The 19,406-nt window shown below is 42.4% G+C and overlaps 1 protein-coding gene across 1 annotated transcript in view; it reads left to right on the forward strand.

Moving 5' to 3' along the window:
- Window positions 1–19,406, forward strand: part of cntn5 (contactin 5) — a 229,839-nt gene that overhangs the window by 128,290 nt on the left and 82,143 nt on the right. The window contains exon 7 of the mRNA XM_080772412.1: window positions 16,098–16,301. Within this exon, the coding sequence (XP_080628538.1) occupies window positions 16,098–16,301 (204 nt within the window). The remainder of the gene's footprint in view (window positions 1–16,097; window positions 16,302–19,406) is intronic.

The raw sequence follows: 19,406 nt of genomic DNA on the forward strand, positions 1-19,406 counted from the left end.
TTGTAGTTATCGCACGTCTAATGGTTAGACGTGTGACAACAATGACGCAAAATAATAAGCCTGCAGCCCAGTAGCTATAATATTGCTTAAGGGGGAGAGTTAGTGTGCCGCCTGATTTGACAGAAAGTAACACTATAACTTAATTTCGGTCAAATTACGGGGAGCACTTGGACACATCAAGCGGAGCACCAAAGCTCCGCGACACACAGGTTGGGAAACACTGGCATAGATAGTCAGGGTCTGTCTGCCTGCCAAATTACAATATTTGCCTCTGAGATTTGGAGTAGAAGCAAAAGCACTGGAAATCGGCAATACTTTAGGCTCTTTGGATGCAAGAGAGTATTTTAATTTGTATTTAATTTTACAGTTCATATTACCCCACCCCCCACGGCGCATTCAACACCTTTAGCTGTGTCCCAAACAATGGTGCCTGTTATTCACTTCAAACTGTGCTCTCCTGTGTTTTTTTCCCTGTGTGTTCACTGAGTCTATATCGAATTAAAGTTTTCCTTAGTTTTGGGTCAGTTACTGTGCTCAAGTATTCTACTAATGTGTATTCCCTGTTTAGAGCTAAATAGCATTCCATTTTGCTCTGGTTTTGAGTAGATCTGTTCCAGTGTGTGAGATAGCTTTCTTTTTGTTTTCTTATGATTTGGTGTAGCAAATTCAGATTTAAGCTCAGTCTTTGAACAATCTGTTCTGAGGACCCCCTGTTTTTTTCATATGCCATCTGAATTAATTAAAAGCAGGCTCTGTACAGTTTTTAGTAGTATTTGACTATCTCTCCCCAGAGTCCCCACAATGTCTAGCCAAACAGGTTATGTTAATTGTATACAGTAGTCAGCCTACTACAGAGGCTACTGAGAGAGAGAGAGAGAGAGAGTCATTTTTTTAGGGTTTTCAGGAAGGAAAAAAACTGATAGGCCTAAATAGGATTAAACCTTATACTTGTTTTATTACTCTTAAACAGATACAGGCTTTGAGAAAGCATATTCAAAGAGCCTAGTGACAATCAGGGGTAAATATAAACTGTTACTGACTTACTCCTGATGACATCACAAAACCATTGAAAAAATCCTATTTTGGCATGCATGGTAAACCTATTAATTTAAGTTTTTATATTTAAATGATATTAAGAAAGTCACTCACCATTCCAAAGTGGTGGAAAGTAAGTGCATTTACTTAATTACTGTACAATTCTGAGGCATTTGTACTTTACTTTAGTATTCATGAATTCCAATACTTCTACTTCTACTCCACTACATCTCAGAGGCAAATACTGTACTTGTACGCCAAAAAAATGCATTAACCACTTCCTCAGTATAGTAGACTATTTGAAAATAGCGGATCTACAAGCTCACAATATGTCGTCATTTGCCACATTATGAGCTTGTAGATCATGCAAAGTAGCCAGTGAGGGATATGGTGTGAAGCTCTTTCCAACACGTGGTGATGATGACAGTAACTCAGGTCGTCTCGTTGAGTGCATTTAAAAATGTTTTATTTTGCTTGCAGGGGTGGATAAGGCATGACATAAACCGGGTACTTAAACTTTAACTTAAACAATACCTCGTGATGCAAAATAAACAAAGGATAACTCAAAACAACTGAAAACAAACAAAACACGCACGGTTGAAAAACGGTGTGGCTTCCCTGTGACGTTTCCCAAAATCCCTCCTGCCGTGCACCTGTGACGCATACAAGTAGGCTGTGCCTGTGATTGACTGAGCCCGCCTCTGCCCAGGTTGTCATAGCAACTTCACAAGAAATTAACCACAAATAAAATCATCAAATTGGCTACAACATAGCCTATAGTGCTGGTTTGCAATAGTAACTAAAGTTTTAAAATCTGTGTTTTGTACTATACAATTGTATGTATAAGTACAGAACAAAGAAGGTTAGTTTTATCTTTGTTGAAGAGGCTGAGCAATTATGTTTTAGTTTATTTTAAGCCAGTGTAAAAATGTTGTTGTCTAAGACTAGATAGTTTAATTGCCTAGGCAGGCCTAAAGTTCAATGGATTGTTGTGAATTTGCTACTAAAAGTAACACTAAGAGGTGCCTGCATGGTGGGGGTGGGGAAATTTTTTCACACCTCACAGACCGGGCATATAGGGGGGGGGGGGGTGGGGTTGAGAGAGTGACTGTGAGACCCCAAAGCAGTAACACACACACACACACACACACACACACATAATGTGTGTTGTGGAAATGTAGATCTGCTGTTGACAATAAAGGATAAAAAAACTTCCTCTGTCTCTCAGAATCAGAAGCTGTTACATCAGTTTTACAAGTAAAAAAAAAGGAAGGAGATTAAGGCAGGAAAACATGTAAACGTACATTTTCTCATGCTGATAAAGCTCCTTTGAATTTAATTTAGATTTTCTGTCTCATTTCAAGTTTTCAAATATATAAAAATATTTTGAAAATAGCAGATCCACAAGCTCACACGCTATTTTAAAATGGCCAAATTGTGTATAGTTGTTAATGTGTATTTTATTTACTTCTACTCCACTACATCTCAGAGGCAAATATTGTATTTGTACGCCACTACATTTATTTGCAAACTTTAGTTAATGTACAGTTAATGTACAGTTAACCCCCAGTCCACAGAACAGGGGGTCCTCAGAACAGGGGGTATGATGTAACTAAATATATAATTATATAAAAAAAGTGGGCAGAAGCGTGTTTACCAAAAGTACAAAAAGTGTTTCATTGCAAACATTTCATCAATAATCATCAACACAATATTCAGATTAAAGAGATATGCCAGGGACCCCCACCCGAAGAGACACGCAGGGACCCCCACCCGAAGAGACACGCCAGGGACCCCCCACCCGAAGAGACACGCCAGGGACCCCCACCCGAAGAGACACGACAGGGACCCCCACCCGAAGAGACATGACAGGGACCCCCACCCGAAGAGACACGCCAAGGACCCCCACCCGAAGAGACACGCCAAGGACCCCCCACCCGAAGAGACACGACAGGGACCCCCACCCGAAGAGACACGACAGGGACCCCCACCCGAAGAGACACGCCAAGGACCCCCCACCCGAAGAGACACGACAGGGACCCCCACCCGAAGAGACACGACAGGGACCCCCACCCGAAGAGACACGCCAAGGACCCCCCACCCGAAGAGACACGACAGGGACCCCCACCCGAAGAGACACGACAGGGACCCCCACCCGAAGAGACACGCCAAGGACCCCCCACCCGAAGAGACACGACAGGGACCCCCACCCGAAGAGACACGACAGGGACCCCCACCCGAAGAGACACGCCAGGGACCCCCCCTCCATAGACTAATGGCTATAGCTGTAAAAACCTTCTCTTATGGGGGTCCCTGGCATATCCTCTCAAATGGGGGTCCCTGGCACATCCCCCCAAATGGGGGTCCCCGGCACATCCCCCCAAACGGGGGTCCCTGGCACATCCCTTCAAATTTTCATTAAATTTGCAAGCTGTATAGTTGGGTGGGGGGGTGTACCCCCCACCCGAAGAGACACGACAGGGACCCCCACCCGAAGAGACACGCCAGGGACCCCCCCTCCATACTCCATAGATAGACTAATGCATGTCAAACTGGGGGTCCTTGAAATTAAACGGGTTGAGAGTCACTGCTATAGCTGTAAAAACGTTCTCTTATGGGGTCCCTGGCATATCCTCTCAAATGGGGGGTCCCTGGCACATCCCTTCAAATTTTCATTAAATTTGCAAGCTGAATACTGCACTGGCCTCTGTCCTACTGCCCTACTGCCACCTACTGTCTGTTTATTATATTACACAGTAGGTGAAAAGAAAACTCCCCTTAAGACTAAACCACACCCATAAGAGGTGTGACTTCCATAGGTACCCAGGTACTTTTAAATACCTAGAGGTAACTATGGGTACTGGGCTGGCATAAACGAATGGAACCCCACTGTACTGAAACAAGCTATTATGTGCATATAATATAATAAATAAATATAAATATAATAAAAGGCATTTGTGTTCCTGCTGTAGTATTCATGTTTCTAACTTCAGACAGCAGTAGTTGCAGAACATGTGAACCTATTGTTACATTCTAGGACTCTGGAAGGCTGTAGTGACTGATAATGAAAATGTCTCCGATTTGAGGTATAGTGCAGCATTTTGGCCACAGAAAGAGTAATCTTCAAGATAGAGAGGTCATCTTGGGCTTAAATTGAAGCTTAAGGATATGGGAAGTTTTCTATATACAAGTGAGGCAGTTATATTCACCCTAATGTGCTGGAAAATAACCATCTTTGTTGTTATTTGTTAAACGGACAGTGTATATTTTTGTGTTTCTGAGGATGATGTAGGTCATATTTAAGAATACAATGGTAGATAGCCCCAAAATCCTATTCTGATACTTACCCCTATGTGTCAGGATACTCCATGCCAAATGTCACACTTCCATGTGTATTTATGTAATTTTAGTGAATTTTTATTTGCCTTTACACAATTTCGCCAGAGCCATATACCAAAAAGGGGGGTTTGAGGTGATAACCACTAAAAAGCTGCCAGTCAGCAAGGTCTATCATATCAAAACCTAATCTAGGGATGTATAGGAATAAAAAAATCACAACTAAACTTTGCCGCCTCACCGGTACCGACATGTCATATCTGGGCACTTGGCCCAAGGACTAATCTATCTGATTTACCCCTTAACTCAATGTCTGCCAACGACTTAATTGACTGCTTTTTTAGCAACTCCCACAGCGCCAACGACGTCTTTATCGTCTTTTTCAGACGGGTATAACATGGGACAAAAAAAAAAAAAAAAAATCTTTTTTTTAAATTTAAATTAAATAAAAAAATGTATAGAGACTGGCGCTTAGGGACTTTTTGGCACTTCTTAAAAGCGATGGATGAGTTAACTCTGTATTTTACTTGGTATACTTAGTATTAATAAAAGCATAGCTTATAAATGGGTTATACCATTCTTGCCCTCTGGGGTGGTTGTTTTTTCTAATGATGTACTGTATGTTGCATGGTCTTCTATTCTGTTCAAACTTGAATTAAGGCTAATTTCTATCTTCAAGATTGCTCTTCTGATGAAAATGAAAAATGACACCCGAAACAAGGGACGGAAAAGAGTGTTCTGCCCAATTACAAGCTGCAATCCATGCCTTATTAGAGCCTGGGAGCGTGTTACCAGTAAAATTCACACTCTGCAGCTAGGGCGTGTCGCATGACGTTAAGGTGGAATGTGTTGTGTAGGATGATTTCAAACTTATTAGTACACCACTTAAAAGCACATAGATTACATAATTAAACCTAATTAACTGAGACGTGAGCAGTTCATTCCTGTTCATTTCATGGTTTCATTTGAGCATGTTTTTACTACATTGTTCTCTGATAAATGGAGGGCTACTTCATCATGTGTAAAATGACAGCATGGATGCCATTGTTTTCTGTGTGTGTGTGTGTGTGTGTGTGTGTGTGTGTGTGTGTGTGTGTGTGTGTGTGTGTGTGTGTGCGTGTGCGTGTGCGTGTGCGTGTGCGTGTTGCGACGCGTTGTGAGATTGCCGTTCAGCTTTCTCCACAATAAAATAACGCAGAAAATATACGTTGTATAGAGCCCTGAGGGACAGGTGTTCAGTTCAGATCATATTGAAGGCCATGGTCTTGGGGGTTCGAATCCACCGTGGTGCATCAATCTTTTTCGAGCATCTCTATGCGAACACAATCGGCCCGTGCTTGGGGACGGAAGCCGGGTGAAGAGGGTGTCGGCAGAGAGTGTTGGGCGGGAGGAGTAGGACATAGGATCTGTAGTTCTCCCCGTGTGGGCTCCTCACAGCAGTGACAAAAGTTACAACACACAGAAATGTCTGTGAAATAAATACATAAAGGCCACATTAGTTACAAGATGGGAGGTGGTCCGAGCTAGGGCATCATAAGTACAGGGTCAAAAGCTACTAGCTAGCTAGATATAGCTGATAACCATTCATTAGTGTGGTTGCCAGTAACACTATGGTTTTGTTCACCTTTTAAAACTTTTAAACTATTTGAAAAGTAGTCATCAAAACGATTCTTGGTGTAAATCATGGCACAGTTTGCCTGTTATACCAAATTAACTGCTCTCACGTCGTGTAGTTATATACACATTGATTTAGCATCGGGGCTGGTGTGATGCCTTGTCTTTTTTTTTTACAATGTGTTTGTCGACTAGGTGCTTGGATTGCACCCACACGCCTCCATTTGCAAATGCCTCTCGGCTTCCATTGTCTGTCCAATTGCCTTGGGAAGTCACTCTCCAATTGGGGAAACGATTTATTTGTTTATTTTGGTCCGCCATTTGGTTTTACATTATAACAAAGGACATGTGACAATGGTGGCAGAACAAAGGGATAAGAAGCCGGTGCCATTCATGTAATAACCTCAGTCCAATTTAGAGCGGCATTTGCACATTGTTGTTTGTCTCATTAGGTTCAGCTGTTGCCTCTCCGTTGAATTCCCGGAAGAGAACGAGCAAACAATACCTCCACTAATTAATCTGTTGATATGGAGCATTTGAAAGAAAAATATGACCTGCCGCTTAGCTTCATTTGCCATGCACCTTCCTTCAGTCGGTATTAGTATTAGTTCAGATCTGAGTTGCTCTGCACGTCTTTGAAACACTTGGCAATTATTTATTGTTTAGCAGGGAAGTCTCTACAGGCAGCTTGGAAAATATAAAAGCCTATCTCTTCTCATCAGAATACGCAAATTATTGATGCTGAAATCAAGGAGCTGTGAAATGCTATTATGCAATAATCACTCAGGAACACTTGTAAATGGTTTCGTCCATGCGGGATTACAGTATCTAGGTGCATTTTTGGTTGGTGCACATCGGTTTGATGTTTTGTTTCTTAATTTATTTGTTCATGCCTACCATGACACATGTGGCGAAGTGGACTTAGAAAGCCTAGACAAAATCAAACAGCATGTCGTCTGACTATTTCCACATGATTTCATCTGAGATACTATTCTTAGAACAAGACCGCATGGGATGACAGCATGGGATTGTTCTCTTTTATTCCCTGTTGGATTTGTATATCAGCAGGATAGTGCAGAAAGGGCTCATTTATATAAACATTAATTGCCACAGCGTAAGACTCTGTTTGACTTGTGAGGTTTCTATGCCACGCTCTCCTGCCCGTCTCATCATAAATAAATCAGAAACGAGCTGAATGTAGGGACCACCTAATTACTTCCCAGCGCTGATTGCATTTAAATCAGAAATGTCTTTTTTTTCCTGTGGTCTGATAAGCCACTCGTTTGGAGCCAACTATCACCATTTAGTGTTGCCAGTGAACATGATGGATGGCCAATATTCAACCTGACATTCCAAACAGGCCATTATAGGTCTAATGGCAGCCTTTGAAATGAAACCCCCACGTGTAAAGCGGTTTGAGCCAATCAGTGTACCCTATAAACCCCCACGTGTAAAGCTGTTTGAGCCAGTCAGTGTACCCTATAAACCCCCACGTGTAAAGCTGTTTGAGCCAATCAGTGTACCCTATAAACCCCCACGTGTAAAGCTGTTTGAGCGAGTCATAAAACCCCCATGTGTAAAGCTGTTTGAGCCAGTCAGTGTACCCTATAAACCCCCACGTGTAAAGCTGTTTGAGCCAGTCAGTGTACCCTATAACCCCCATGTGTAAAGCTGTTTGAGCCAATCAGTGTACCCTATAAACCCCCACGTGTAAAGCTGTTTGAGCCAGTCAGTGTACCCTATAACCCCCCATGTGTAAAGCTGTTTGAGCCAGTCAGTGTACCCTATAACCCCCATGTGTAAAGCTGTTTGAGCCAGTCAGTGTACCCTATTAAACCCCCATGTGTAAAGTTGTTTGAGCCAGTCCGTGTACCCTATTAAACCCCCATGTGTAAAGCTGTTTGAGCCAGTCCGTGTACCCTATTAAACCCCCATGTGTAAAGCTGTTTGAGCCAGTCCGTGTACCCTATTAAACCCCCATGTGTAAAGCTGTTTGAGCCAATCAGTGTACCCTATAAACCCCCACGTGTAAAGCTGTTTGAGCCAGTCAGTGTACCCTATAACCCCCATGTGTAAAGCTGTTTGAGCCAATCAGTGTACCCTATAAACCCCCACGTGTAAAGCTGTTTGAGCCAGTCAGTGTACCCTATAACCCCCCATGTGTAAAGCTGTTTGAGCCAGTCAGTGTACCCTATTAAACCCCCATGTGTAAAGCTGTTTGAGCCAGTCAGTGTACCCTATTAAACCCCCATGTGTAAAGTTCTTTGAGCCAGTCCGTGTACCCTATTAAACCCCCATGTGTAAAGCTGTTTGAGCCAGTCCGTGTACCCTATTAAACCCCCATGTGTAAAGCTGTTTGAGCCAGTCCGTGTACCCTATTAAACCCCCATGTGTAAAGCTGTTTGAGCCAGTCCGTGTACCCTATTAAACCCCCATGTGTAAAGCTGTTTGAGCCAGTCAGTGTACCCTATTAAACCCCCATGTGTAAAGCTGTTTGAGCCAGTCAGTGTACCCTATATAGTAGTTCAATAGCCATGCAGTATATTGTTGCTGTCGGGCAGAAACCTTGTGTACTTCTTTTCCGTAAATGTATGCCGTACTCGCCATACAAAAGTGGTACGCAAAATCTGCAAAAAAGAAATAAAATTGAAATAGGAAATCTACACACTCAAAACTGTGAGCTCTGCTATTTTTCTTTCTCTTTTTATAGAAGAAAGTGATTTTGTGGAAAGTGGTCTGTCTGTGGGATTTATAGACCTACATATTTAACCAATGGAAATTATTAACAAGATATTGTGACTAAATATTAACTACATTGGATCCATTGGAACAAAGGTCATCATCATCATCATCATCATTATCATCATTATTATTATTATTTTCATTTACTAAAAATACCCGTTTTGGACATAAAAGGTTTCCACCGGACAGTGACAATATCTAATGCCATATGTACAGTATATAGGCTGGCAGCATTCATTGATTATTAACCGAAGCCCAGCATATTATGACCACAGTGGAAAAAAGACCCTAGGACATTTTTGCGTTATCCTTTTAGCCCACATGTCTGACTGTACCTCATTCTGTTTGCATTTCTGTCTAATAAATTGTTCAATGAATCAGTTAAAGTATCCATATTCTGAGGGTGGAACATTAACCAGAAATATCAGATCTACAAGCTCTCAATGCAAAAAGATTTTAGCGTGGACAGAAAGAAGCGCAGAGAGACAACACATGCAGTTCCGGTTTACTATAAGTTAGAAATGAACTTGCAGTAAGCTACAGTAGGCTTGCCAGTATACAGCATTATTATGTCAAACTTGACACACAACAAGAAACGCGGCTGACAGCCTCATCAGCTTGACGTGCAAGAAGCCTGACACTTCTTTCATCTAATCAACACTCAGCCAGGATACATGTGCAATACGTGTGATAACACCGGGCTGGCCCCTCGTCTTTTAGTAGTCCGGGGGCTACATCTGTTGAGTCGTCTCTGTCAGTTGGAAACCTCACATGTCCAAAACTGTTTCAGATTTAAACTCAAAAATAGCAAAAGTAGCAAGCGTGTTGCTTCGCGCCACGTTTTCGAGCTTGCGGATCTGCTCCTTGTGATGCCTCTGTATTACGCTGTAATATGATCACGTAGGGCGTTAATTTAACGAACGTGAATAATGGAGATAGGAGGTTTCGTCATGCTGCCTCCGACTCCCCATGCGTGGGCGCACAACTGAGGCCCGTTGGCGCATGTGCATCTCATCCTCCCATTAACGCTGAATAATTCACCGTCTAATGCCTCCAACCTACACTCCAATGATGTCAGCACATAACATGCTCACACTAATCCTCTAATGGTGGGGAAAAATAGACAACTACACTCTCAAACATTTTCATGTCAAGGAACCCCAAATTAAAATGCATTTTCTGCGAACTAAAATATTTGTGTAGCCTATTCAAACTTTTTTTTAAATAGACAAATTACCATAGCCACTTGCCCAAATGTGCCCAGAATGAATGTGCCTAGTGCTGACCTCATAACGGCTATGGACGTTTTTAGCCCAAAGAGTGTTTTTTGTGCAAAACTAATGCTTGGAATGGATTCAGAATCATGAAAACCCCCTACACATGCTAAAGCATAATGAAATGTAGAACATTTTGCCCTTTAATGGTTGTTGATGTACCCCAACTTTCAGCAGCTATTATTTAATTCCTTTGTTCTCTCGTTCTCCCGCTGCTCTGTTTCTGCGAGTCTGTCGTTAGTTTTTACGTCGTTGTTCGTTTTGGTGGCGAGTAAAAAAAAGTAAGACGGGCTTGGGATAGCGGTGGTTTTCTCTTCACCGCAGCTCAGTGGTCACCTTTTCACCTAACTGGGGGTACGAATCACCAACTGGGGTATGAATACTGTAGGCTTTGAGGAAAATCCTTTTCACTTGCTGTGATGCCCCCTGTCCCACATCACAGCAAGTGAAAAGGATTTTCCTGATGTTCAATGACGGTTATATGTCTGTTGAAGAAGAAAGCAAAAGCAAGCATAATGTCACGGGTGCACGGTTCTGGAAGATACATACTGTAGAAAATAATACCAGCACTCGTCTCACGTAGTATGTATGAATACCAGCACTCACGTAGTGTAGGCGTTGCTGAAAATGAGCACTTGTGCTCAGCTACTACCCTGGGTAAATAAAGGAAAAATTATAATTATACGTAAATGAATGGCCTACTTCGTTGTACGAGAGTGTCGCACAAAAGTAGCAAAAAGTAGCCGATCTGCAAGCTCACAACGCGTTGCAATGTGACGTGTTGTGAGCTTGTAGATCAGCTATTTCCTTCACTTTTAAACATGTTTGAAAGTGAAATATCCCTTTAGTCTGTGGGTTTGATAAATATAATAGCTTGTGACTAACTACAGTACGTGTTCCAATATATCCATTTGAACAGAGGTTCACACAAGGTTCCCACCCGACAGCGACAATATTACCGGTACTTATACTCTACAGCAAAAAGCTGCGTGTGTATGATTGGAGCATTATTCCCCCCCTTCCTCTCCACAGGCCATTGCTGAAGAAAATAGAATCTGTACTTAATCAACCATGCCTGGTTGACTAAGGGTAAAAATAGAATAAACTGTGCAACAACAAACTCAACGGTTTATTTGACACACACACAAACTTGACTAAACTCTGCTGCCGCTGCGGGCAGTGGTGCAGATGCAGCAGGGTCTTCTCCTTGACACTCTCCCCCTGTAGCATGCAGGGTCCCTGGGCTGGGCTGTGCAGCGCTATGACTGTCCCACTTATTTCATGTGTGCACCTGGAAATGCAGATTGATGTACTCAAGCTGTAGGTCTCAAGCTGCTATAATACTGAGCAGGCTTGAATATAGGTTGCACTGATCCCCTGACAGGAGCTGTCTGTCTGTCTGTCTGTCCGTCTTGTCTTGTCTTGTCTGTCTGTCTGTCTGTCTGTCTGTCTGTCTGTCTGTCTGTCTGTCTGTCTGTCTGTCTGTCTGTCTGTCTGTCTGTCCATAACAATATTACAATAACAAGCTTAAGCTTGTGCTGTCGGCTATCTTATTCCTTCCTCATCATCCACAACAATGTTCTGGTTCTATCTCAATTCAAATCAGTTCAGTTGAAAGGAGCTTTCTTGGCGTGAGAAAACATTTACATTTCCACAGAAAGTGTCAAATAAAAATAAGTGTAATTAAAAAGGTAATAAAACAATTGTGTAAACGGAGCTGTATAAACTTAGAAAACCACAGCAATGTTACCCTTTCTTATAGAAATGGTTATGTTATACACCAAGGTTGGCTTGGTATAAAGCTTATGAAGCAAATAGCAGCAGTTTTTTTTTTTTTTTTTTTTTAATAACTTTTTATCCCACAATTTTGTAACCCAGTTTTCTTTTCACCCAGTGCCAATTATCCAATGTAATCCTGGGCGCTACACTTCCTCTGCCTCTGCGGAGGTAGTTTTAGAGACCAGGATTACTGCATGTTTTTGTGAGGGTATCTACTAGGCCTGTCAAAAAAAATCGATTCGAGTTAGAATCGCGATTCTAATGCTGTCCGATTCAGAATCGATTCTCATTTTCTTTTTTTTTTCTTTTTTTTTTTAATTTTTCTTTTTTTACAAATGTACCTGTGCATGCAATGCATTATGGCCTGGGTTTCTGCATAGTACATTTACTACCAGCTAAGCTAAGCCTGCCAATTGTATTTATTTTACACCTGTTTTAATACTAATGTATTGTTCTGGTATTGAGTGAGAAGAGATTTTGTAACTTTTGTACTGGTTCAAATTTGTGCAAGCTAAATACATGAGACAGGTAAAACCTTTACAATTATACAAGCTTTTTACTAAATGTACTCTGCTTTCATGCCAGAAGACTGGAGTAGATCATGCTAAAATTCTATTTAATTGTTTTTAATAAAATAAAATAAACTGCTTTAGAATCGAAAAAAATCTTTTTTGAATCGAGAATCGGAAAAATCGAAAAGATCGTTTTTGAATTGAATCGTCACCCCAAGAATCGGAATCGAATCGAATCGTGGGACACCTAAAGATTCGCAGCCCTAGTATCTACCCTAGCAGCAGTTTTTAAAGGTATTGCTGTCACTTGGTGTTATAATCATGAGTTGCCCATGTACATCTAAATGTACTTGAACTTGAGATACAGTGTACTTGACATGTATTGTGTATACTGCCTGTACTGTAGCATACTTTATAGATGGGCTACGAGAGACATCTCAGCACCAGCAAGGTCAGCCTTGCTGCAGTAGGCACGTTATTTTGTCTCATATCTTATTGTCACGTCATTATGATCCAGCACAGTTCCCTGTTTGTGTAATATACTTTGTGAACCTTTGGCGTGATACTGTCTCGTGTCACGTTATTGTTCTCCCGGGCCCACCGCCGCAGTCGCCGTACCGAAGGAATACTTCAATCATCACACACCACCCAGTCTGCACACACTATCTGTCTGTCTGAACCAGACGAGGGTCCATTAATTAGAGTTTACAACACTTGGTATAAAACATTTTAAGACAAATGAGCACAATTGTTCATTATTTGAATAGTTGGAAAACTGTACAGGGTACGTCCGTAGAGGGGGGAAACATTTAGTTTTTCTTCTACATTTCTTTAAAAGTTATTGCTCTGTTAGTATGTACAGTAGTTCTATGTCGAGGTCATCTCGGTACAGAGTAAGGATTCGTAGGTGGCTGTATTCCATTGGACATACTTCTGGAGAGGCTTGAGTAGAGCTGGTCATGATCTTGTTTGTTTTTGACCGCGGTAGTCATGGTGACTGAGAAAGCCAGCATGACACAATCCATTCTTAGGTGGAACTGCACTTAAGTTAAACTGCACTGCGTGACTTCCTGAAGGGGCTTACCATGGCTCTTGGCGTTCCATTCTTTATGTGTGACTTCTGAAGGGGCTGACCAGGCTCTTGACGTTTCCTTTCCTTTGCCTGGTCATTTCTGATGGCTTCTATTCTAACTGTCCTCATTAGTGTATGTGCAGCTGAGAAGTTAGACAGGGTTTGTAGTATATATATATATATATATTATATATTATATATATGTATGTATGTATGTTCCCTCTCTCTCTCTGTTCCCTGGAGTGTGCAGTCCCTTCCTTGGAAGGTACTGCGTTTCGCCTCAAAAAGGTTTTTTTCCTTTTTGATGTCTATGTCCCCTTTTGTCCCCATTTCTTTTACAGTCAATGGTTGGAACCTCAAGTCCACCCATGGGTTACCAGGAGCATGTTTTCAGGATAAAAAAAAGAGGAAAAGTAGCAGATCTGCAAGCTCGAAATGCGTCACATTGCAGATCTGCTAATGTTGATGCTTCTGTGTGGTGCTGTAGTATTATCGGCTAGGGCAGTGTTTCCCAACCTTTTTTGTCCCAGGGCACACTTTTCATAGCCTAAAAATCTCGGGGCACACCTAGATATACGGTGTGTATATATATATATATATATATATATATATATATATATATATATATATATATATATATATAATATAGTAAAACGTATTTAATTGATACCAAACACATTATACTTTTGACAAGAGTAAACTTATTTTAAAAACACACATGGCAGCACTCAATAACTATAAAGAGAAAGAAAAGGACAGAGACAGTGCCTCAGTTTCACCAATTTATTTTTGAAAACTCATATACAAAATATAGCACACACATGTTCAATTTGTCAATGCAAAGTAATACTTCAAAGTAATCCCCCCCCCCCCCCCCCCCCCGCGAGTTTGAATGAATTGGCTATTACTGTTTCTGCCAATGTATGTGGCATTTTTAACATCTCTGCGATTTGGTAGCTTCATTCCAGACCTTTTTCATTAGTCTTTGACTGGTACTGCATATCAAGAGACTTGCCTGCTTCACTGTGTCTTTCTCCTTTTTTTCTTTCAAACTCACGAACATTTTTTGTCCTTTTGTAGCGAGTTCAACATTAGTGGTATCAAGGTGACGCTTCAGCTTACTGGGAACCATGGCGCTGTTTGCAAGCTTGAATAACCCCACAAACGATGCACAGCGGAATCGGGTTAGTTGTATCCCCAGTAAACGTGAAGCCAAACTTCATGTAATCATCACAGTAAAGTCTGGCAGTGATTTTCTTTGTAGGCGTTGCATTGGTAGTAGTTGCCGTTGTTGTTGTTCCCCCCGGCGGCGAGGGTCGCTGGCTGTGCCGTCGTCAGATGCAGGTGACCCGGCGGCGCTGTGTGTGCTGCTGTCCAGCACACCTGGACATATCAAACGGCACACTAAAGTGCCGCGGCACACAAGTTGGGAAACACTGAGCTAGGGCATTAAATTGAAAAAGGAAAATGGAGGTTTCAGCGACGATCCTGTCCACTCATGGCTCACCAGGAGCATATGTTGTGTGCACTTAGTGGCACAATGCAGCCCTGTTAGAGTTATGCTGTCCTCGTGCTGCCCCCCCAGTGCAATGAACTCTGTGGTGGCACTGTGTGTGAACCGTACCTCGTCTTTCATCTATTTTGAGAAGCTGGTTCCAGCTGCATGCATGCCTCAATAGTGAATCACATTAAACCACCCAATCAGGCAATCAACCAGCCATCCTGGAATCTGTGTGTGTGTGTGTGTGTGTGTGTGTGTGTGTGTGTGTGTGTGTGTGTGTGTGTGTGTGTGTGTGTGTGTGTGTGTGTGTGTGTGTGTGTGTGTGTGTGTGTGTGTGTGTGTGTGTGTGTGTGTGTGTGTGTGTGTGTGTGTGTGTGTGTGTGTGTGTGTGTGTGTGTGTGTGTGTGTGTGTGTGAATCACATTATACCACACAATCAGTGTAAGATGTATGTAGATGTATCTACAGTAAGTAGCCCCCCACCCTCCTGTTGTGGGCTGTGTGCGTGCATGTGCGCACAATGTGTTTGTCTGTGAGTGTGCTTGTTGCATGAGCATGCATGAGTGTGTCTCCATGTGCACGCGTGGGTGCAAGACATGTTGCCCCCTCATCAATAATCTGTCCTCGAGTTATGAAGATACTGTATCTACATTGGCAGAATATACATACTGTATCTGACGGTCTCATGCTGTGTGTATGTATATTTCTTGATCTTCTTTATGTTCTCTGTGACGGGCTCTTTTAATGTTTTTCTATTGCTCCCTGCAGTACACTAAATGGAACAGAGCCTAATTAGTATCATCGGTAACGCCTGCGAAGGAACTATAGGGAAGGGGCCCGGAAGTAGGAAGAGTTCTTTCCGAAACTATGCTAACTATTATTTCCATAATATGCTGTGCATAGTATGCCCTAATCCAGTGGTTCCCAAACCTTTTAGCCCGTGACCCAGAAGAGAAATGTGTCTCCCTGGGACCCAAACTAGTGATAATAGCCGATCTACAAGTGTAGATCGTCTATTTTCACTACTTCTTAAGTTTTCAAATTTCTAAGAATTTTCTTTGATTTCTACATGCAATTACAGAGAGAAAAAAATACATTTAATTTTTATGTTTTTAGAAAATGTTTCGGGGGGAAAAAAAAGTAGGAAGCAGAAAATTGGGGCACCCACAAAAATGTGTGCCCTAACCCGATTTTCCCTGTGCCCCCCTCCCCCTCCCCCCCCCCTACACACAGAAATCATGTACAGCTGGGTGTTCAACGAGTTCCCGTCGTTCGTGGCGGAGGACAGCCGTCGGTTCATCTCGCAGGACACAGGGAACCTGTACGTCTCCAAGGTGCAGCCGTCCGACGTGGGCAGCTACCTGTGCCAGGTGAAGAACACGCTGACCAACGCCAGGGTGCTGAGCCCGCCCACGCCTCTGACGCTCAAGACCGACGGTAAGGCTCCTCCCGTCATGATGTCACATGCACCACAGTGGTTAACATGTGTGTCGAGACTATACCGCGACGGTGGCCCACCGTTTCAAGCGAACTTGAACCACGTGAGACAGCACCGAGCGAAGTGAGCGGGTTGTGACCCGATAGTCAGAGAATAGTAAATAATGTTCTGGGGAGAGCGTTTCCCCCGACTGCCACTAAAAGTGGCTAACGGGCCAATCAGAGCACATCCTTGCACAAGTTGTATAATCTTTATTGTCCCGAAGCACCCACATCAAAAACATCACATAACACCAAGACAATTCAGAAAACATTAGGTCCCCACCATATACAGAACCATCCTATCGGCGGGGCAGTTTGTTTAATGCCGTGATGGCCGAGGGAACAAAACTCCTGCTAAAACTGACCTTTTTTCATGGCAAGGTTCTGTTATTTGTCCAGATCGCATGAGGTTAAAGCAGCGATACAGGGGATGATCAGTGTAATTTGATATTGAAAGTGCTAGCCCTGTGATGGCCTTATTGTTCATTTCAGAAAGTCTTGGTGTATTGAGTTTCGAAGGACGCTCCCCAGACGCTCCCCCAGACGAAGCGATGTATACACGCCGCATACTGAACACAGTCTGCATTCAAGCTAATGGATTATGTTCATGTTGGCTTAAGTTATAATTGTAAATACAGTTCATCGCTGGTTACGCATATCAACCTTACATCATCACCTTTTAATTAGATTTTTGATTGACCATACACCTTTAAGGTATTGAGGTATCAATGCCACTGTAAAAACCCAAGTACTGCTGTATAAGGTCCTATGAAGACAAGACTGCCAAGAGACGGAAATAAAACGGATAAAATAAATAACATGGATAAAAAGTGGAAACGGCGGAGCATAAAAATGTGAACAGTAACCAATAAAATAGTAATATGAAATGGATCATAAAAATCTTCCTCATAAATGTGCGTTTTAAGAAGACATTTAAAGCTGCAACCCGGGCCTTATTTTATTGAATAAAAGGTTATTTTAACCAACCTATATGGCACGGCAGAGTATCTATCTATCTATCTATCTATCTATCTATCTATCTATCTATCTATCTATCTATCTATCTATCTATCTATCTATCTATCTATCTATCTATCTATCTATCTATCTATAAATGCACCATGTCTCTGTACGTCTGTCTGTACGTACGTGTGTATGGCTGTAATCCACATAACTTGAAAACCGTTCGCCCCACCGACTTCAACACATGTGTTCCACACCCCCACAGAGAGTTCAGTGCCCGGTATTGAGTCGGTCGGACCCATGGTTGTCCAGAACCCCCACTAAAGGCCTCTTCTTGGGCTCTGGACAGGGCCCCTGCTTGGGGTCCAAATATGGAGCTGGCCTGTTCTGACATCACAACACTCCATATTTGGGCATGTCTGACACATAACTCCATATAGGAATAAAGGGACACAGAGAGACAGATCCAGAAATCTCCATATATGGGCATAAAAGGGACACAGACAGATGGGTGGAACGGGTATTGCATAGCCGGGTGAGGCATGGATCTTCAACTTCCATCGTTACCGACTCAGTGTTCTACAGCCGGGCACTGGTCTAGTGTTAATACAATATAACTTTACATGTGCAGTGGTTGGACGTGGTCTCTCCCTGCTCTTCCATTAAGACATTTAGACCCTGATGTTAGATGGAACACAGAGTGGTTGATCCGACATGTTGGCTGTATTTTGGGACATATTTGCAATTGCCAATCGCCAGTCTATGACTGCTGCATTCTTCCCAGATATGAATGCATTTCTACCATTGCACAGGTCAGGCATGCAGGCATGATGTTTTCGGTTTCATTTTGTTTTTGTGGCTTTCGCCTTTATTTCATTTTTTTATGGAGGGACAGACAGTAGGCTGACAGGAAATGGGGAGAGAGATGGGGGGAAGTCATGCAGTAAAGGCCGTCGGGACCCGCGGCACACTGCCAGACTGGATTACCAGCCAAGGTGCCTGGACCACTGAGCCATGGCCCAGGCCGGCCTGATGTTTTTTTGATGGCATTTATAACGGAATATAATGTTGTGTCATAGAGAGTCTCCCTGCAAACACAGCTATAGATGTCATCAGTGTCGGCCGGGTGGATATCATTTAAGTGCAAAACTGTTACTTTTCAGAAAATGGGTGTTCCAGTGGATCGAACTTAGTTAGTCACAAACTCTCATATGGAGATACAAGTTTTCTGCTCATCAGCAATTGCATGATATTTTAAATGTGCTGGCCATACCAATATTTATGCACAATGTATCTCATCCACACGTAAAGTCTTTCCCTAATACATAATGGTGAATCAATTCGTAGATTACTCCTATATGTGTGGTAACGGTATTTTGAGGGGATGTTTCGTACAATTCTGCTAATGAACCTGTTCATTGGACAAATATCAATCATATTTGACGTTCTGGGTCACATTTTGTGCCTGCTTAGAACCCGATTGCAAATGGCTTCAAATCAAGAGCCATTCACCAGATGAATGACCTAATCACTTTAACAGTCAATCACCCTTCATTCTTCCGAAGTGAAGAGGGCTTGCATTGAGCAGCCTTATGCTGTAGGGCTGTACGGGTGAATACAGCATTTAGTCACATTTAGTAGGGAAAAGTTCAGCAATGATGTTGTGAAAGAGGAATCTGATGTCTCGTTTCATGCAGATGTCACGTTGTTTTTATGCATTGGCGGACAGTAGCAAAAGTTGTAATAAAGAAAATATTTGGAGTATTTGTAGTTATATTTCGTCCCTGCAGTATGGTGCTTTAAGCACTGAATACGTCAATTTGCGCATGCGCAGCCGAGTATTTTATATACTTTTTGAGTTGTGCAACCACTCCAAGGAACAGCAATGTCCGTGTTCGTTCATCTATGTATGTGACGTTAATGAGCACCAGTATGACTGAGTACCAGTAGGGGCGCTGTTGTGCCAGAAAGAGAGAGAGAGACATGTTGCCTGCTAATGAGAGAGAGAGAGAGAGATGAGGGGGGGGGGGAGAGGGGAGTTGCACCGCTCAGTTCACACGGGTGTGATTTTTATATACATTTCAAAGACAATTATGAATG

The sequence above is a fragment of the Protomyctophum bolini genome (genome assembly GCF_963924005.1).
Source record: "Protomyctophum bolini genome assembly, chromosome: 9".
NCBI classification, from domain to species: Eukaryota; Metazoa; Chordata; class Actinopteri; order Myctophiformes; family Myctophidae; genus Protomyctophum; species Protomyctophum bolini.